Here is a 21,677-nt window from a genome sequence, read left to right as displayed (position 1 = left end):
CCCCACTTTTAAAGTGGAAGTATGCGTATAGTTACATACACAATTTTTCCAGGTCTTTCTCCACAAAACTCCATCAAAGCAAGCCAGCACATCTCATTTACACTTGCTTAATTTCATCCTACAGGCCTTTATCTGAAAATTTTGGGCAAATGTTATAAATATTTTCAGAGGCATTCAAAATTTCCTAGCCATACCGTATTTGTTAGTGGTCTTTTCACAGTTACCCAGGAAGCAGCTAATTTTACTATCTCAGAATGCAGAACAGATAGGAATCAGGCAGCTAATATGTGAGTATTTGAATAGTTGTGGGAACTGTGTGCTTAAATAATGTATGTGCATCAATTTGCATATTTGCAAAGTGTTAATGTCCTAGCGAATATAGCTCTAAGGGAGAAAATTAATGGCAAGGAATTACACTGGCGCAGACTCTGCAGTCTGTGCAGGATGTCCTGAGTATAGGCAGGTTTTTAACGAGGGGAGTGGGAAAGGGGAAGGTAAGGAACTGCCTAGGAAAGAGCGATGAACCTAAAATTTTAAATTAAGTCACATAATTAATAAACCCAAACTCTTTAAGTATCTTTTAACTTTCTGGAATTCTCAAGTGTTCAGTATTCTGATTTCATTTTTACTCCTTTATTTCTCTCTCCTGCTCTCCCCCTCGAGTAAATAAAACAATAAAGCTTCTTCAAAATCATGAGGTATCTTATCTCTGTCCTCCTAGCACTGGCCCAAAGAATGACCAGAATTAAAGGTAGTTTTAGATCATGAGCATGTTTTACTAATATAGAGTAAAACTGGCTCAGATAATTTTCCCAGTACTTTGAACAGAATTAGAGTTGTTTGAAAAATACAGCTTAACTGTGTACTTAACAAACTTTGTTCTGTTTCTGAAAAATAAGGTCTCTGTTTAGCATTTCCAAGCTGCTTAACATTTTTTATGAGGAAAGTCATTTTTATAAGGGTTTCATGTGTGAAATAACTGAAACATTCTTGTTGGTATGGAGGACTGAAGGGCTAATCATGTTTCACATCGATTTAGCAAAAACTTTTGTGAGCAGAGATTTCTCTTTTTTAAGGAAAGAGTGCTTTGTTAGATATATGTCTCAGTGAGTTGTGCTGTTCCTAAGAAACAAAATAATAAAATTGAGTTTGCAGCCAGGCCAAAATAGCTCTACCCATCCACTTATCATAAATGTGAGGAGGAGGGGCCACAACATTAGTATTCCCTCTCTGCGAAGGGTCTAGGATCAATGGCAAAGGATGACTTACGGTCATGGAAGTAGTTTACAACACCTCATTGCAGCAAGATCTAAAGTGCAACTACTGATGATCCAGAAAGGGCAGGTGGGTTAAAGGCAGACTTGTGGGTGAAGATTACTGTGCCCAGTTTATGCAGTGTAGCCATGCTTCCTAAAGCCACCAGTTGTTCCCCATATAAAATAATTTCTTGCTGTGATGCTGCTGACATAAGGCCACCAGTATGGATACTACACAGGCAGGCATTTGTAAATGTCCTGGTGGGTCTGTAAATGTCTGTGGGCTCACTGGAAGCAACGCAGACTGGGAAAGCAAATACGTCATTTCCACCCAGTGGAGAGAGCTCAGGGCCGCAGGAGGTGTCAGGGTGGGGAAGCAGGGGAACATGGTGTCCACGTCTGCCCTACCAAATCGCGGCATTCCTGCAAATTCCAGTTCACATTCACTGAAACATTGTATCTCTCTTTCCACAAATTGCTGTAGAGCCAATCTAAATCTACAAACACTCTTTTTTTTTCTTTTTTAAAAGAATTTTATATCATAACCGTATATATCTTTTCAGATTAAATACATAATAAAGGCTGCTGATGCTTTTATTTTGCAAGTTGACATCTAATTTTGCATCTATAAAGATAAGAAATGTCAGACCTCTTTCTGCACTCTCTGGTTGTGCATGGTATCATTCACATGCTTTTTCTACGTATGAATGGAAGCATAAAACGCTGAGCAGAATGTCTCACCCAAAGTGCATTATAAATTTGGGATGTTTGAAAGGACCGAGAGGAGGCATGCTGAATCTTCTCGTTTTCATGCATTGGGAGATAATTTTGAGGTCTTTCGGTTAACAAAAACAAAGATTGGGCCTTTTGTGTATCATGAACTCTAATCAGAATCAGCTGATTGCACCCAGTTTGGGTTTGGAGAAGTACGGACATGTGACTGAAAATGCACTTCCTGCTTTTTCTTTCCCTGTCACAAGCAGGGCCTGGTCTTTGAGGCTGTTGTTTTAAAAGCAAGCAAAAACGTATTTAACTCTGTCCCAAATGTGAACCAGAGGGAAGGTGCACGTAATACCAATCTGCCATGCTTTCTTTTTGGTTGGTCTGAACATTATGCCTGAGGGATGATGGGGTCTGAACTACAACTTTCACAAAGCCTCTGAAATGTGACCTGTGAAGTGAGATAATCTCTTGATGGTGTGTCTCACTTGTGAATTAAACAGCCTCCAAGAGAAGCTGTATTTATGCAACATCTCATTTAAAAGGCATCTTATTTTCCTGAAGTCTTGCTGGTGATGAAATTTGAGTGCATAAGGGCACATTTTTACTGAATACATCCATCCAGTTAAGAAACATAGCATAACTTTCCCTGGCCTCCAGCTACACAGACGTTACAGCGGGCTGCTTGGTGCTAACCAGGCAGTCACTTTAAATTTCACTCCAGCCATGTTGAAACAAAGCCAGCCCTGGTATTCACACTGGATACTATTTACAAATAATACCATTTTGGTGCATATTTTTCCTCCACCCACTAAAATAAATGAAACTAGCAGACCTGCTTCACTTTCCCCTTACACAGCCACTCCTTCCCTCTCTTCTTCCCTGTGCATCTGCATATCTTTCCCTCCTCCATGTCTAAAGGTACCACTACCCTTCAGGGCACACATTGGGAATATATATTTTTTTCTTCATTACGTTTAAAAGCTACTGCTTTAGCAAAAACAGCTTTTGAGCCGTTGGAACATGAGAACAGCTGTAGCAGTGAGATGAGAAATGGTCCTAATATAGAGAGATTTTGGGGGCTGTGTTGCTGAGTTGGAAATGCCATCCATAGAATATCCCCCTAGTGCTAAAACCCATCGAAATAGATTGGAATGACTTCTTGGATTCTTTATTATTTTTAATGACTTGTGTTATATCCAAAGGAAGTTGGAGAACGCTGTTCACTCCTGAACTTAGCTGCAAATGCTCTTCTGTGCATTTGGTCCAGCTCTGCATGCAGAAGAGGCGATGGAAAGAGAGGGTATCTTTGTACTAGCAAGGGGAGTTGTTTTAAACTCCGTGTCTCCCCAGCAAATAATCTTTTTTTTCTTTTCCTCCCCCAGCTCGGGGATTGGATCACATTGCTGAGAACATTCTGTCATACCTGGATGCCAAATCGTTGTGTGCTGCTGAGCTGGTGTGCAAGGAGTGGTACCGGGTGACGTCAGACGGCATGCTGTGGAAGAAGCTCATCGAGAGAATGGTCAGGACAGACTCCTTGTGGAGGGGGTTGTCAGAGAGGAGAGGATGGTGAGGAAACTGCATCTTCACCTCTTTTGCCCCCATTCAGGACAGTAGGTGCTGCGTGTTTCAAACCATGTTTGAAGAGGGTTATTTAGCACCCTGAAACCTGACAGTTGCTTAAATCAAAATTCAGGCGTTAGAGAGTTAGGGCATCATTTGGCTATGCAGGTAATGTCGGGGCTTTTTCCTCACCTTCCTCATCTGATCATGCTCTTATCCCACTGTGACAAGTGAGATATACAGACTGAGATTTTTACGCCCAGCTGTCATTCGGTTCAAATTAAGAAGCTGTGTACGCCCCAGGGGAACACTAAACTAGTCAGCAGTTCAGAGCAGAAGAGCTTTTTTAGGGGTGGCAGTGGGGCAGCATGTGCTATGAATTAGTTGTTTCCTGATAGGTCTGTTTGTTTTCCTCAGCAGATTTTCACTATTAGATATCTGTTTAATTTTCAAACTGGAAGCTGAGGGTAGGTACCACAGAGAATAGGGGACTTTAGAAATGCAGATAGATTAGTTAATAATCATCTGGAATAGCCTTACTACAATGTGGGTCTCACTCAAGTTTGAAGCTGCTCTGTTAACATTTCATTAGAACTTTCCCTCTCAGGGGTACGTCCTTTAATACATAATTTTCTTTTCCAAGGGTGTCCCTAGGATGTTGGCAGAAAGGAAGCTGGGTATGAATATTTCATAAACAAGATAAAAGTGACAGCTCAGGCATTTTGGTTGCTATTAAAAAGAAAAAGATACAGAGTTGCAAACAAAGACTCCTGGTTTATGGTTAATCTTGTTATACTGTTTGTCTCAGGAAGTAAAGGCGAGTAAATCAGGATTATGAAACATCCTTTAAAAATAAATACAATTTTGATCTGCTTCCAATAGTGTAATGTTTATAAAGAGTGTAAAATAAACCCAAGCATAGCAGTGGTAACTTTTGCATTCCTTTTAGTGCCTTGTTCTCTCCAGGACTTCTATTTTTGCTCTGTATTGTTGAAGTCACAGTAAGTCCGAAGAGGACCTTAAGAGGTTATTTAGTCCCTCCTGTTTCCCAAAGGCAGAGCCAGGTTTCTCTTAAGTCATCCCAGATGTTTGTCTAATTTGTTCTTAAAAACCTTCACTAATGGAGATTCCCCAGGCCTTGCCTGGGCAAGGAATTCCACTGTTTCACTAACTTTAGTGTTAGACAGATTTTCCTAAAATCTAGGCTGTCTTCCTAGCTACAGTTTGGCATGTTATATTTAGTCTAAACAGACACACAGGACAATTTCTTATTCTCCTTTTTGCAGTAATCTTTTCCATTTTGGAAGATGATCATGTTTCCTACATTTTGGATGCACTAACCAACCATAATCCTGTGTTGTCTTGTCCTCTTGTCATTCTTGGTTTTCTCTGACCCAATTAGACCCTCCCCAATTACTCTACTACATTCTTGGAGGATGGTGTGATCAGCTGGGTCTTCTGCTGAGGCATCACCAGAGTTTGGTGGTGTGGGAAGCATTGCTTTGCATGCTGTATGGAGGACACTCCATTTTATGCTTTCCAGTAGAAGATGTGCTTTCTTTTTAACAGTGGTATAATACTGTTACAAAATTAATTACCCTTTCTGTGGAAGTTCTACTTAGCCATTATTCCCCATCTTGCATGCTTATGTTGTTACTCAGTGGTGAACTTGGCACTTGTCCTTACTGAATTAGATTCTATTTTTTGTTTGGTATTTCTCCATTTTGTCAGGAGCATTATGATTTTAATCTTGTCCTCCAAAGTGCTTGTAGCTTCTCCTAGCTTTAGTATCATTGGCCAGGTAATAAATGCACTCCCTGTTCCATTCTTTGTCATGAATGAAAATGCTCAATAATGACACATCTAGGACAGACTCCATGCAAGATCCCAGTTGCCATCCTGTTTGACAGTGCACCATCAGTAAACTTGTGGTTTCCAGCCATTTGTGTGTCCACCCTTGAGCTCTTCCAAGATCGTACTTCTCTTGTTAAGTCATGTGAATAGCCCGTAAGAAGAAATTAGGTCAGTTTGACATCGTGTATTCTGGATTGATCAGTGTTGCCCGTTGTTTGTCACCTTGTCATCTTCTAGGTGCTCATCTGATTGACTGTGTGCTCTAGAACTACTAAGCTGTGAAAGTTGAGTCGGACAGTCCACCATTTCCTTGATGGACCTTCTTCCCTTTTTTAAAATGCAAGAGCTACGTTTGCCTTTTTCCTGTTCTGTAGAACTTTACCTATTCTCTACATCTTGTCAGAGATCATAGCTGATAGTTCTTAAGTTGCTCCCTCCAGATTTTAGAAATAACATTAGCACCAATTACTAGTCATACAGACACATGATATTTCTAAAAAACAGTTGCAAAACCCTGCTTCTCATCTCAAAGGACAGTCACACCCTGTTGCTGCACCTCTTCTTCAGGTTTACACTGTGTCCTGGAGGTTGCTTTGACACAACACGAGCAAGTTGTGCCCTGTCTTTCAGATTGCCCTCTGATTAGAGTTTTATCTCTAAAAGATAAAACTGCAGGCATAGTGGGGTGGTTGAGAGAGGCAGACAAGAAATATCCAGTGTAATTGCATCTCTGCTATGTAGAGCTTTATAGCTTGTAATCAATGCTAACGCTGTGCACGGCACAAGGAGGTGACTAAACTGGACAGTTCAGAATGATAGATGACTGGTGTTACTTGCTTACAGCTCCTCACTTTGCACATGGGCTGCCTGATTTTTCAGCATTTGCAGCTTGTGATTTACAACAGAAACACCCAGTTCCGCAGCACAGTAACCTTCACTGACAGCTTGTCAGGGAACGCCAAGGGTTACACAGATTTAGAGAAACAGAAAACAGAAGCCTAAAATCTGGGCACAGTTAAGTTCATCTGAATACTTGGTTGAATTGGCCAATCATCAAAACCTGCAAACAATAGTTCCTTTTATCCCAGAGCCACAGCACAACAGCCACTGGGATTCCATGGAAATTCCAAGCAATCCTTTAGCTGAACTGTAAACAACTGACTCTACATGCAGCAAGGCAGGGCTTATAGGTAGCAACAAGACCTCGTATTAGATCAGCTAGTAGAGTTGGAAACAATAGACAGGTTTTTAGGCACATAGGCTTGTATACAGATTGTCGTAGACCTACCCCAGGTCTTCCAGGATGTGTCCTAGGTATTCTGTGTATCTCCAAAGCATTTTTCGTCTCCCTGGGCCAATAATTTTAATTTTCTTGTATGCACTCCAGACTGGATCACAGTAAATAGGCAACCATCTAGTTAGTGGTTTGCCTGCATCCATGTGTCCCTTCTTCACGTATGTTTGTCCCCATATGAGTGGCTGCTGGTCACTGTGTTTGAAGACTCAGATGATTGCTCTGTACAAAGTGGAAAGCACCTTTCTCTCAAGTTGTATTTAAAGTAGTTTATTTAAAGAATTATCAAAAGTTCTTTTCTTGAGCATTTGTTATTTTGTTTGTTCAGTCCTATAGTTTGCTACCGCCTTATAGCCTAAAAATTTCCGTTCATTGTTGTGATTTCCCTAGTTCAAGTACATCAGGGCAGCTAATGTACAGTCTCTCAAATGAGTTTCAAGGTATACTGTATGGAAAGGACAAGAAAGAAATGCGCAAGGAAGTATTGAACAATTAATTATGCCATAATGGAGCAAGGGAGGGAGAAGTGGAGAGCTAGCCCAGTGTAAACTCTGTGCCTCTGATGCCAGGATTACACTCGGAGGCATTTGTGCCTCTCTCCATTTTGTGAGGCATGTTGCCAGGCAGAACAGCAGTTAGTACGCCCATGGTGGGGTTTACTAGCTTCCACACCGTGTTTGGTGGCTTCTTAACTTCAGGATGAGGAATTAAAGTTTTTTACACAGCAGGTAGTGATTGCCGTTTACAGATTTTTTTTTGTAGCAAAAATCTAGCTTGGGATATGAGTATTCCAAATCAGTGTTGAAATGAGGGAGGCACCACAGATGAAGTGTTGCTTACCAAAATATAGTAGTAGCAGTAAAATGTCCATGTACCAAAACTGGTATTGTTCCTCCTAATGCAGATAAAAGCTAGTCTTGAGTGCATAGTGAGTTTGAGGGTTCCTTGGCTTCTTTCATTTTCTTTGTACACTTCATTTTAAAGGTGACTCTTATATGGGTATGTGTATTGCAGGCATGAGCCATTCTCACCTCCTGTTGAGTTAAATGGGCTCATGTCCATAATAGATTATATATTTCCCTTCTCTGAGTGACTAGGCACAGTTTTTTCATGAGTATTTGTCCTGGTTTTGGCTGGGGTAGAGTTAATTTTCTTCCTGGTAGCTGGTATAGTGCTGTGTTTTGGATTTAGTATGGGAATAATGTTGATAGCACACTGATGTTTTAGTTCTTGCTAAGCAGTGCTTACACTAGTCAAGGACTTTTCAGCTTCCCATGCTCTGCCAGGTGCACAAGAAGCTGGGAGGGAGCACAGCCAGGACAGCTGACCCAAACTGGCCAAAGGGATATTCTATACCATATGGCGTCGTGCTCAGTATAAAAACTGGGAGGAGGTGGCCTGGGGGGAGTGATCGCTGCTCGGGAACGGGCTGGGCATCAGTCAGAAGGTGGTGAGCAATTGCATGGCGCATCACTTGTTTTGTACATTCTTTTATCATTATTACTATTTTTTTTCTTCCTCTGCTGTCCTATTAAACTGTCTTTATCTCAACACACAGGTTTTGCTTTTTTTTCCAAGTCTCTCCCCCATCCTGCTGGGGGCAGTGGTGGGGAGGGTGAGTGAGCGGCCGCATGGTGCTTAGTTGCTAACTGGGGTTAAACCGTGACAGTATTTCAGTGTCAAAATGCAACACTGACATGTTGCAGGGCAAACAAACAAGGAACCACCCCATCTTACTGAGTAAATTAAGTTTGAATATGAATCTGTCTGTGCTTTTCAACAGTGGTTACCCATTTGTAAAATGCAAGGAGGACCTTTCTCCAAAATGCTGAAATATGGTTTGTGTTCAATGGGAATGTTCTTTGTCTTCCAGGGGACAATATCTCTTTAAAAATAAACCTCCTGATGGGACTGCACCACCCAACTCCTTCTACAGAGCACTTTACCCGAAAATTATACAGGACATAGAGGTAAGAAACAGCTTCCAGATGTGGTGGTGTTTTGTTGGGGGTTTTTTTTGTATCTCCCTGATTTATTTATGATGCTGAAATTCTGAGAATATTTTGTTCTAATGAAATATTTCATGAAATCTGATGTGTCTGTGTTTGTCCAGAGTTTGTAGATCTGGTATAGTTATATAAGGTCCCAGGCTTTGCTGCTCCTTTAGACAGAGGATGAGTTGGTTTGTTCAGTGAGCTGTTTGCAGATGGAGTGTCTACACCTTTCATGTCAGATCTTACAGCAGCACCATACCATCTTGATTTTCTTTGTTCCACAGTACTTTGCTCCACCCAGTGCAGATGAGACCTAGTAAGATGTTATGGGGAGATATCAGGAACTGAGCCAGGGAGAAAGTGCATTGCTAAAGACTGCAATCCTAAGACCCAGGGCAACAGGAAGCAACTGAGCATGGTTGTCTTGTATCTAGTGTGAGCAAAATGCCATGTTCTGGTAGTTTCCTAATGGCAAAAGCGGTGCTCAGGCACTGTTGTGACAAGTTTGTACAAGCATTTAGCTAGAACTCAACTGAGACTTTCTCTTAAGTTGTTTAGTCGTTGAGTCACAGGGGGTTAAAGGTTGGAGATGGAAAAAAGCTTTTAGGTCATTTCTCCCTCACCATTCCAGATAACAGAGACGAGTTTAGCCGCAATACATTTTGCAGGCTTTTATCCATTTAATTGGTTTTATTACGTGTGTTACTTCTTCCTGAAAGCAGTTATGTCATTGTATGGGCCTGATGGCAGGAAAAAGTGTGAAGAAAAGTATCTGTTGTCTTCTCAAACAAACAAAAAAAGGGGAGATAGTTCCGTGCTTTATTTTTACTTCTCTTTTGTCTCCTGTCTCTCCTCAAGACAATAGAGTCAAACTGGCGGTGTGGAAGGCACAGTTTACAGAGGATCCACTGCCGAAGCGAGACAAGCAAAGGGGTTTATTGTTTACAGTATGATGATCAGAAGATAGTAAGTGGCCTACGAGACAATACTATTAAGGTGAGAATTCTCCAAAATGGCATACTAATGGCATGCAGTGTCTATGCCATAAATAATAGTGTCCTAATTTCAGTGACACCTACTCAATCTCTTGTTAGTAACCTAGCTTTCTCCTTCCTCCACCTCACACCTGCACAGCATGTATGCCTCTCTTATCTGGCAAGAGAAACCCTGTTTTCTTACAAACAGACTTCACTAGCAGAGTTTTTGTCCATCAGTAATTACAGGCTATGTAATTACTGTGCCCTGTACCCTGATGAGAAGGGTAAAACCAATGTTTATAGTAAAGCCAATAATATCAAAGATGTTAACGTATTGCACCAGAGAGCCTGTAGAAGACTCTACAGATGCCACTAAAGATGTTCTAACTGCATTATGGATGATGTGTTGTAGTAAAAAACAGACTAGTCAAACCAGTAAGTGCTGAAAGATGAAAACCTTACTGAGCTGTCTGGTTTTGAACGTTTGATATCTTAGATCTGGGATAAGAATACATTGGAATGCAAGCGAATTCTCACCGGACACACGGGTTCTGTCCTGTGCCTCCAGTACGATGAACGAGTGATCATTACTGGATCTTCGGACTCAACAGTCAGGTGTGTGCTCCTGCTTTGGAGCTTTCTGTGTTCCTCTAAGATTTTAGCCTTGCAAGCTGCTGAAATGATCTTTTCTTAAATGTGTGCTGTTCAATCGGTTCCGCGAAGTAGTTCAGCATATTTTTCAGGAGTGTACTGTCCTTGTTTATCAGATGTCCATGCAAATGGCTGTCAAGGAGAAATGAGAACCTAAGCAAAGGCCAGTCAAGGTCAAGATGACTTAGGAAGGCCATCTGGCATTTCACCAAGGTTTTGCATGTTTTGACACTCCCTGAGAATGTTTTAAATTCTCCCTGAGGATAACTTTTTAAAAGTTGGTTGAAGTTTTCAAAGCAAGTTTGAAGGTTTAGTCATCCATTGTCACTTAATTTTAACAAAAGATGTATGACAAGATCTCCTGTGACTTTTAATTAAATTTCAGCATGATGTTTCTTTTCATTCAGTCTTTCTAACCCTGCTTTCCTTCCACTCTCCAGCAAAAGGCTGGGCACCTCAAGTCAGCACTTGTGGTGCACATTGTGCAGATGTGAAGTCCACTAGACATATTACAGGATCCCAGAGAGTCTAAGACCTGCAATGTAAATACAGGCACATATAAGTTAGTGAATTGCAATATGAACTTGGATGTGAAAGAGCAAGTCTGTCTTCACCATGTTGTTATATATTCTCTTCTTGTCAGAGTACAAACAATGCCCATGCAGTGAAGTTACAGACAATAAAAAGCTGTGTCAGTGGCCTTTTCTGTAGCTATTCCCATGTGTTCCTATGGCTGCAAGCTCCTCATGGTTATCACTGTGCTTGCATGTAAACTACCACTGTTAAGCTAAAAACCATTAAGTTTAGTTCCTGACATGCGATGCATTCAGTCTTGTGGTGCTGCTAGATTTTGGGGTCCGGTCATTGGTAGGAATCCAGAATTTTGGCAACACCACCTGCCTGGAGACGGTGTGGGAACTGCACTGTGCTAAACAGATCGCAAAAGGAGAGGCTGATTTCTGTAACAAGCACTGTCATCTTCCGTATCAGGCCAGGCGGGCCAAATTGCAGACTGGCTACTTGCCCAGAAATACTTTGTTTCCCACTGTATCTATAAATGTTTGTGCAGACCCCAGAGGCACATCAGATGCATCACTTTTATCCTTGGGTCTCCTCAGGAAGAGGGGCTTTATCCAATAGACAGTACAGATGGGCTCTTAATGCTTCTGAGATCTCAGGGATGTACTTGTCCAAAGAAGTCAGTAGGTCTCCAGCTCCTGTTCAGTTTGGCAACCCTGTCTGCAAACTGCTCGTATGTTAATGGCTCGGGTCTTTAATCTGTGGGTTTTTCTCCTTTGCATTTTGTAATTGGAATGTAGTTTTCTTTTTCATTTGTAGTCCATAAGTTGATGCACTTCAGCCTCCATAAGTTAGAAAATAAGACATTAGAAGTCTTTCTCACATCTTGCCTTTTCTTACTGCTTTTGCCTTATTGGCAGAGGAAAGTTTTAACTTATGCAATGTCTGATGTTCCTGATGATACAGCCATTTTCTGCTCTCACATAGTGTATCTGGGATACAGGTGTGATATTGCCAAAAGAAATCTCTTTATGGAGGATAAAAGAAGTTTGCCAACAGAATAGCCCAAAAGAAACATTTTTAAGGCTTAAAATCTTCATTTCAAGTCCTAGAAGTTCTGTATGAAGCCTTTGTCTAACTTTCATCTTAATTTATCTTTCAGCTGAAACAGTTGGTTCCAATAACATTAAATTTGACATAAATGCTCTGTCTTAATTTGGGTATTCAGCACATTCCTGGAATGTAGCTATGTACCAGATGCACTGCAGTGTAAATGCAGTTCGTGGTGCAACTTGTGGGAATTACTTATATTTGTTTGAAAAGCATTATCTTGTCTTCTGCTTCTGTATAAATTATCCTTTGAGTTGATAGTCCTGTGAGAGAGGTCAAAAATTAAACCTGTCACTGAACTTACTTCTCCACAGGTCATGATTAAGTACTCATTGACTGGAAATGGAGTGTGTGGTAGGCTGACACAACCAGGAAACATCAGTCTTTAAGGCCGTCAATCTCACACCTTTCCTCAGCACTAAATTCCCCTAATTAAAGAACGCTTTTTTCCTGGCTGGGTTATTTTTATGGTGTTAACTGCATTGCAGGGTTTTTGGCTGCTGGACTGTCTCAATGTATGCATAATCAACAGGTTTATATGATACATCTTTTAATGAACTAATAGATGTAGATATAATTTGTGATGTTTGCTTCTCAAATATTGCTAGAGTCGATTACCTCTCCTCGTCCCTCTTTCGCTCTGCAGAAAATCCACTGTACAGTTTTTTAACTCTCCTCTCTCTGGTTTGAAATTTGAAATTGCAGGGTGTGGGATGTGAATGCAGGCGAGATGCTGAATACACTGATTCACCACTGTGAAGCAGTACTGCACCTCCGCTTCAATAACGGCATGATGGTGACATGTTCCAAAGACCGTTCCATTGCTGTGTGGGACATGGCTTCACCAACAGACATCACCCTGAGGAGGGTGCTGGTAGGGCACCGAGCTGCTGTCAACGTAGTGGACTTTGATGACAAGTACATTGTATCAGCATCAGGTGACAGAACTATAAAGGTGAGGTGTTTCAGAGGCTTTTTATTTGCAGCACTGGGGTATTTAATAACCAAGAACAGTGACCAGACAGGGAAGATGGTCCTTGGCAGTAATTACACAGATCTTCCTTTAGAAGCAGTGTTCTTCCTGCTGCTCATTTCCACTCGTCCCTCCTCTGTTGAGCTTGCACAACTTGTTTACAGAGCTGTATGGCAAATCAGATCCAGGTACAGATGCAGTTGAAAAAGGACTTTTTTTGTGTGTGTTCTTTTTCGACTTGACCACTTCCATAATCTGTTTCAGCATCAGTCATTCGAACAGTTGTCAGAGGGCAGCATGGGGGCAAAAGCGAAGGTGAGTGGATAGGAATCACTTAAGTGTAACTGCTATGATCCCAATCTGCAGCATTAAAACTGAGGAAAATCGAGATCCTGTGTAGACTAAATCATAGCCTGAGAGTGCTAAAGCCTGATTTTGGAAGCTAATTGTCATACGGTGTGGCCAAAATCTTCTCTGTAGAGTGACCCAAGCTGCTAACAGTTGCAGACTATAGTCACAAGTCATCGGAGGGGTAATCTTCCCAGTCTTAATGATAGAATCTTCAATTAAGAGCATTCTGGATGCACCTATATATCATACAGATAACAGCTTTTGTTAGTCTCCTCTTAATAATTTTGTCTCTGTGTGGTTCCCTCCCCCCTTCCTGTCACAGGTATGGAACACTAGTACCTGCGAATTTGTGCGCACCTTAAATGGCCACAAACGAGGCATTGCATGTCTGCAGTACAGAGACAGGCTAGTAGTGAGCGGCTCTTCAGATAATACTATCAGGTGAGAGACACACTCCCCGTTGCAGAGTTCTGTGCAAGCACGTTGTCTCTGATTCCCTGGGATGTGCAGAGGTTAGGCAACTGAAGTGCTCTGTACCCTTGTCGTCTTTGAAATATGCTTTCTTTGGTGTAGAACATTGGGAACCACTGGAAAGAGATATTAGAAGCCTGTTTTTACTGTGTTGTCTTTCATCCTCTATCTCAGGAGTCCCATACTAATCAACAAGTTGCATTGCTCTGACAATTCTGGTGTATGAAAGAGCTGGCAAGTACCACTTCCTATGATGTCCTCTTGTGATATTTTAATTGGGCTATGTGTCTAGTTAAAGGGGTCAGATTTGCAGTAAGAGGCATTTAATCCTCTGCAGAAATCCTCCTGGGCTCTCGCCAAACTCTTCTTGTGGTACTTGGCACCTGGTTAAGTTTGGAACAGCTGGTTTAGAGCATGAAGTTCAGTTTGCTGCCTTTTGCACTTCTCCAGCTGTCCTGGTTGCAATCTGAGATTTAACTCCTTCTGGTATCATGAGCCAGGATTTCTTCGTGCATCCTGCAGTTGCTGGCAGAGGTGTATCCTCCCACTAATCTCAGGGTGTATGGAGAAAGCTTGAATAGTAGTATACGTGACGTAGGGAGATGGCTCTGTTGTAAGTAAGAGGAACCTCCCTTTTGTCTTTGTCATTGCTTTAAGTAATCGTCTGCCTTCTGATAAAACTTGAAAGCTGGACAGTGTAAGCAGAAACCCTTCACTTTGCATGTCAGTAATAATTTCTCCTCAGTGAGAATGCTTCATGCTACTGTTTGCCTGTGGACTTTGCTTGCAACATGCTGCCTCTCCCTGCTTTGCATTCTGTAGGAAAATGGTGGTCCTTTGGTTGACATCACCAGGTCATTGTGCCAGATTTTAGTATAGGGCTGTCTGAGAGTATGACCAAGAGAGCTGGAACTTCTGTCTCTTAATCAGGGGGAAAAGTATTACAGGCTTTGTGTAAGAGTAGCACGACTCATGCATGGTGAGAACTCCTGCACTTCAAATAGAAAAAAATAACCCTCTGCAATTGTACTATGAAACTTGGTCTCAAAATCAGAGTTAAGAAATAGTTAAATATTACAGCAGTTAGGGAAGGATCTAAAATATGACTTGCAATGCTAATAAAAATAAATGTCAAGATAGTGATAACACTAAAGAGGAATACAGTTACTTTTATGCTTACATTGGGCAAAATCCCTGGCTGACAGATAAATTGTGCTAGAATTTCAGGAATGTTGGCAGTGAATCTTAATGGATGTCAAGTTTGGCAGCTGTGTGGGCAAGGCACAAGACTTACCTGGTCACATCGTTTTCTCCCAGCTATTAGCAGAGGGCACAAGTCAGTGGAAGGGTGATTAAGAAAGGGCAGGTTACTAAGTCATCTTTGTGGGTGGCTTGGTGCTTTGTATGTTTGATTTTAATCCACTGTAAAATGCCAGATGTTGTGTGTTGGCCTTTAGTAGAGGCTGCCTCCTGATACAGAATTTGAAGTTCGTCATTCCTCAGTTGCAGGGAAACTTTTTTCCAAAAGGTGACTCTGTGATTTTTAGTTTTGCAACTGCAAATGTAAGGACATCTGAAGTAGCTGAGAAATCAGTATCTTTCTTCTGTAGGGAGATTCCATGTATAAAAATGATTTAGGTTTTGGTTTAGGCTAGAAATTTCACCAGTGTAAGAGGCTACAGCAACATAGGCATTGCTGTCATTGTGCTGATTTCCATCTGTTAGAAACCGGCCCATCAAGTTTAATCCAATCACTTCAGTATCTTAGCCTCTAGGGCCAAAGTTCTTAATTGCTACAGACAAGCATGGTATAGAAAAAAAAAAAAGATCATGTGGAGCAAGAAAATAGAATCAGACTACATCATCTTGGGTTAATTTTTAAACGAGTGGTTGATTTGCATGTGTGTATTCAACTTCCACTGTATGCACACATGGGGATCTGATACTGGACTGTTTAGACAACAACATTCTCTCTAGGAGATGGGGGATTCAGGCTCACCTGCCTTCTGTACAATTTCCAGCTCTGCCAGGACTTCAAGTGAATTAAAGGCTGAGAAAATTGCAGACCTCCCTCTATTTCCAGAAGTTCTCCCAAAGCTATAGGAAGGAAGAGTGGTAGTGATTTTGACTGTGTACACTTTGTAGTGAATTATTTTAGTTAGTTCTCAAGCCTTAAGAGTAGTTCTCTTACTATTTGGTCCTTTGACTATTTAAAGAAGTAGAAATTTGAGAAGGTTGTCAAATCTGGGAGGTACCCTTGGCACCAATTCTGCTAGGAGATTCTGCTCTTACATAGCAGTTATCTTTTTTGTACAAGAAGGCCCATTCACCACATAGCTAGGGACATGATCATCTCTTGTAATCCCATTCAGATCCAGGTAAAACCTCAAACTGGGACCTGAAAATACAGGCCTGAATTAGTGTGATACAGCCTCCCAGAGTTGCTGTCAGTCTCAGGATTGATGGCAAGGAATGGAAACACATGGCATGAAAGTTCCTGGCACAAGATTGCTCTTCAAACCTTTCTGCACCAGTTCATTTCTGGCATTGTCCGTCCTGTTTACAGACCTTGAGAGACTTAATGCTCTCTGACCAGCCAGAGTGCCTTTGGCTGACCTTTGCCATGGAGTTGCTTGCTCTGACCTTGACTGGTCTGTTGGTACTCATGTGAAAACTATTGGGATCTTCACAGATTCCTGAAAGATCGATTTCACGGATCGAAGAATCACCTTGTGCTCCTCATTGGCCTCAAATGTGTGCATAGACAAATCCTTTCCCAGTTCTACAGTGACAAAAGAGTTCTGTTCGTTTCTCTGTTATCCAAAGTGAGAGCAGCTTGTTATGGCAGGACAGCTGCAATCATTATCCACCAACCTTGGGCACAGATCCACTGGATCTGGATTATTCCCTGGGGGACCTCTGGAGTAAAATATGTGGGGACAGTTTATCTCTTTCTTTGTCTGTCTCTCAAGGAAGGGTGACCTGACCCCTCAGCAGCTGTGCTGCTTCGAGATGTGTCACCCAGAGAAATTCCACGAACCACCCATATTTCTCACTACTGTGAAGTTCATGTCAGTCTGAACGCTGATTGAATGAGCATTTAAGAACATTTGTGACTTTTTTCTTTCAGCTGTGTGTCAGGGAGCTGCAGCAGATACTGCTATTAAAAGATTCCTGTATGAGCAGAGCATGTCTCAGCCAGAGGTGGAACACCTCCAGACAATACATGTCAAAGAATTTCAGTTCTTGTAGGCAAATAATCTTTCTTTATCCATGGTAATTGGGAGTCATGTCAAAGAGCTGACAAAAGTATGGAGAGCAAATAGACTTACTTCACAACTGTTTCAAGCGTTTCTTAAGTATTTTTCAAGGTAGTGTGTAAATGTAAAAATTAATGTATTTTAATTTATTCTCCTTCACAAAGACCAAAACTCTGGGATATTTACAGCTGAGAGAATAACGCATTGCTGGGTCTCTTACTGGGATACTTTATACTGGTTTTGGTGCCAGAACTTTTTTAAAATATTGGATTATTAGAAGCAGTTAGCAGAGAGCCACAGGAATTATTTGAGAGCAAGAAGAAAATGCATTACAAAATAATAAACCTAGAGTGTCCATTTTAGCTTATGCATAAGGTGCCTAGATTACAGAGTAAACATACCTTCAGTGGGAGAAATGACAGATGAAAAGCGCTTGTTAATTCTTGTACCTTTCACCACTGTATCGATGTCTTAATTTGTCTGATGGTAGTCTCCGAATCAGAAATAGGCATGTAGGGATACAGAAAGGGGTACGTGCCCTGTGAAGGTTATCTTACCAATTGGAAGAAGCTGCCAAGGGGATTGGGAAGTCTCCCTTCCTTAATGTCTTAAAATCAAGGCAGGATACTTTTATGAAGAATCAACTTCAGTAAAATAAAGTTATGAGGCTCACTATGAAGATAACTGGGAGATATCCTGTGTTACTAGAGCTGTGGAGACTAGACACAACTGGTCTTAAAATTTTTGGATCTCTGACTCATTTCCCGTGTGATACCATAACATAACAGGCTCACGTTGAAAAGCATGCATCTGCTTAACAGCAGGAAAAGGAGTGATGAATGTAGTTTGTTTCTTCTTTGTTGTTTCATCATAATCTTTATTTCCAAGTTTCCATTAACTACAAGCAAAGACCAAATGTTTCGTTGCAATGATCAGATACTCAAAAATTCCTAGTGCTTCTTCCTACTCTCTTCCAGGCTGTGGGATATCGAGTGTGGGGCATGTTTACGAGTACTGGAAGGCCATGAAGAGTTGGTGAGATGCATACGCTTTGATAACAAGAGGATAGTCAGTGGGGCGTATGATGGGTAAGTCTATCAGTGCAGTCAATACCTTGCATCTTCCTGTCTGTCTCAGTGTCCCACATCTCACTTTGCTGTATCTTCATTATAAATATTAGACTCCTTGTCTGTCATACCAAGAGGACCTCTTCATGGCCAGTGAATCAGGACCATGCTACAAAGTGTACCTTTTTTTCATATTTTTAAATAAGTCAGTGTGATTTGATGTGTGTGGTCCAGTTCTTTAGCTTGTAAGAATACCTGACTGACTCAACCTGAAACCTCTTCTAGCTGAACCACTGGTAAAAACAACCTTTCCCATCTGTGGTTATGTCTTCTGGACCATTTGCCATTACAGACTAGGTGTCTGCATTCCCACATGTTTCTGTTAGTTATTGCCACCTGCTTTTTAGGTGTTTTACTTTGTTGACAGTATATTTTTTTTCTCCCATTAAGCTCTATAAGCTTTACAAAGGGGAAATGCAAGAACCAGATCTCAAGAGCAGGAGGATTGCTGTAATTTTCCTTGAACTGGTGTATTAGCTAGGCTGTACTAACAGTTAATTTTTTTCTGTGAGCACTTGCTCTTTTCTCTTTAACAGAGCCATGGTGTTTGTCTATTTTTTAACTACTAGGAAAATTAAAGTATGGGATCTTGTGGCTGCTTTGGATCCCCGTGCTCCAGCAGGGACCCTCTGCTTGCGAACCCTTGTGGTAAGAGCTTTTGGTAGGGGTGGTGGAGGGGACAGAAAAGTGTGCTTGATCAGGACTATCTTTAGCCATGAAAACTCAAGTCGGTTTAGCCTCAGTCTGCAGGATCTAGAAATCATTTATAGGGGTCTGGCTTCTTTGGGTGTCCTACTGTTTTCTGTAATGTTGCAAGCTATAAAGCATTAAAAATTAGAACCTGTGGAGGTTTCATTCACTTTTTAACAGTTTTGTTCTTTGATGAGAAGTTAACCACTAAATCCATTTTTGAGACTTGTCCTTCTTGGAATCCATGTGCCAGTGGGTTTACTTCAACCTGTGTGTACCTAATGATGTAGTAGTATGTTGTCAGAATTGCTGACATGGAATTTCTTAAAGAAAAGTAGTACATTCCAAATTTGAGCAACAAGAGCAAAGGCAACCTTGGGATTGCTTTTAACTGGCTTTTGGGTGTTTAAGGACAGAGGGGCTAAGGACTGAAACAGACAGTGAAATTGACTCATCCTTAAATAGCAACTACTGCTCTCATGCTGTCCATTGATAGTTAGTGCAGGTCTGATGATGGTGTGGTTAAAATACCATTGTGTGAGTGTTAACAACCTTCACAGTCATGCTTAACAGTGGCTCTGCACTGGTCTTGGAATAATGTGGGAAGGTTGTGAGAAAAATGCCAGTATAGCCAAGGCCATGGGATGGTTCCTATAAGCATTCCTCCATCACATTCACCCCCCAAAACTTGCACTGTTGCTGGAGATAAAGGAAGATTTCAATCCAGTACCAAATTCTCATTGAAAAAGAAGTACTGAATGTATTTATTTTTTAGCTAAGAAGTGTTTGGGCAGTGTTTGGGTTGGTATACGTTAGACCTTTTCCTGCTGTGGCATGTGACTGTAGTCTGTGCTCTAAACCAAGATCATACTGAGGCTGTCTGATTTTCTACAAGTGTGGTTGCCTCTCACCAGCTGAGCTGTGCTAGCTGACCTTCTGCACACTCATCGACCACCTGAATTGCTACTGTTGCTTGTAGATTTTGCTAAAGTATTCTACTTCACATTTAGTGCAGGCTGTGAGGGTTACTGTGACTCAGCTGACAGACAGTAGATCATTAAGCCATGCTAACTCTTTTCCAATCATGTATTTGGACCATAAGCTGCAGCGCAAGAGTCTGTGAGAGCCTTGGATGCCTGCAGGTACTATGTTGAAAAACCTTCTTGTTAGCCAAATAGAACTGCAAATAGTTTCATGGCTGAAATCCAGAAAAACCCTTTGTCATCGGCCACCCAGTTGCAAACTGTGGAACAACTCTGTGCCCGTGAGCACATATCCTGAGAGTCTAAGACTTCAGCTTGGTATTAACAGTGTTCCTGCTCCAGCCTGAGACAAATGTGTGCCTAGTAACCTGTAGACTTAATTTAACTGGTGTGATTTCCTCTGCATTTTCCAGCAGTGGACAGCCAAAGTGCCCCCGCTAATTATATTATAAATCAGAAGCGTTGGGATGGAAACACTGTAGGAATCTCAACACATGGATACTCATAAATCCCCATTTGATAGCGATGGAGGGGGCCAGAAGAGGGGGGGCAGAGGAGGCTGTTGTGGTGCTTTTAGGACTTTTCATGTTTATGTCAACAGGGCGTCCTTATACCCGCTTACCCATGGTTTGTTTTTTTTTTTTTCCTCTTCCCTCGGCCTCCAAAATTAAACCTGGCTGCACAATGAACATCGTGAGTCTCCTGCTGCTCGTGTTCAATTTTCAAACAGTAGGAGGAAAGTGCACAGATAACAAATGCTCGCTGCATGCCAGGTCCCTTCCAGTTTTGTCTTCCGTTAGCTGGAACAGCGGCCACATGAATTTGACAGAAGCTTTCCAGGCACAGAATAAGCACACAGTTCAGCTTTCCTTAGGAGGTTCAAGTCCTTGTGGCCTCAGCTTAGGGTCTACAGTCTGCTTATTGCCACTGCAACAGCAAAGGGCAGGTGCTGTGTGGAACTTCTAGGGCAACCTTACTTAGCCTACAGTGACTGGGAGAAAAAAGGGAGTTTTGGAAACAGGCTTTGGAATTACCTCTCTCTCTCTCGGCATCTCTGTGAGCAGTCCCTCAGTGAATCTGACTGCCGTAGTGATATTTTTTAGCAAGAACTTCACTTACTTCACTGCTACAACACAGACTTTGGAAAAAAGTTTCTCTTTGGAATGGGTGGGAAGATAGAAACCCATAAGGTGTTTTTAAGACAAATTTCAGTTATGGTTAGAAGGTCAGAAAGGTTCCAATGACTGGACCTTTTTTAAAATCTATCTTAAAAATAGAATTTGACTTTTGTGTGTGTGTGTGTATTTTCAGTTAATTTTGATTTTAAAATGTAAAGTTTCACTTTAAAGCAGCTGTTGTGCTTTGCAAATGGAGATATATTTTCGTAGTCCTGACATAAGACAGAGGCTTCCCATTTAGTAGCTAACAATTCCTTTTTGTCTAAATATTTGAGAAACCTGTATTTTCAGTACTAAAATATTTTAAAGCATGTTTTTTTTCCTGACCCTAGGCCCCTTACAACATGTGAGCACTAAAGTGAAATATGCATTAATAGAAGAGAGAGGGCTCACTCTACTTGCATCGTTTCTGTTCCCTTCTGACCGAGGAGGCCACTGCTTACTCTTGCAGCAGTGTAAGCACCAAGAAAAAATAGGCAACACAAAAGGGAAAGCATAGTGGATTTGCTCTGTGATATCCAGGATCTTGCCGTTACCTCCTGTTAATTACAGTCTGAACTCTTGCCAAATCATCATGCCATTTCCACTCAGCCTCAGAGCAGAATGCAAATTGCCGATAAAGAATGCCCTTTCTAGTTCATATTTTTAGAACTGCTTAAGAGGAATTATTACGGTGTCACTGGACTTTACAACAGGCTCCTTA

General features: G+C 41.4%; 1 protein-coding gene across 8 annotated transcripts in view; it reads left to right on the top strand.

The window, feature by feature from the left end:
- BTRC (beta-transducin repeat containing E3 ubiquitin protein ligase) overlaps nt 1-21,677 on the top strand; it is a 124,552-nt gene that overhangs the window by 95,218 nt on the left and 7,657 nt on the right. For 6 of the 8 annotated variants that reach the window (XM_072869246.1, XM_072869245.1, XM_072869241.1 and 3 more), the window contains 9 exons: nt 3,362-3,548; nt 8,564-8,660; nt 9,543-9,680; nt 10,158-10,276; nt 12,647-12,896; nt 13,179-13,229; nt 13,588-13,706; nt 17,974-18,084; nt 18,693-18,771. In XM_072869246.1, the coding sequence (XP_072725347.1) occupies nt 3,362-3,548; nt 8,564-8,660; nt 9,543-9,680; nt 10,158-10,276; nt 12,647-12,896; nt 13,179-13,229; nt 13,588-13,706; nt 17,974-18,084; nt 18,693-18,771 (1,151 nt within the window). The remainder of the gene's footprint in view (nt 1-3,361; nt 3,549-8,563; nt 8,661-9,542; nt 9,681-10,157; nt 10,277-12,646; nt 12,897-13,178; nt 13,230-13,587; nt 13,707-17,973; nt 18,085-18,692; nt 18,772-21,677) is intronic. The other 2 variants (XM_072869244.1, XM_072869240.1) reach the window with 1 other exon arrangement.

The sequence above is a fragment of the Ciconia boyciana genome, chromosome 8, assembly GCF_034638445.1.
Source record: "Ciconia boyciana chromosome 8, ASM3463844v1, whole genome shotgun sequence".
Lineage (NCBI taxonomy): Eukaryota > Metazoa > Chordata > Aves > Ciconiiformes > Ciconiidae > Ciconia > Ciconia boyciana.
The sequence above is the reverse complement of the archived record's forward strand: the minus strand, read 5'-3'. Positions and strand labels throughout refer to the sequence as shown.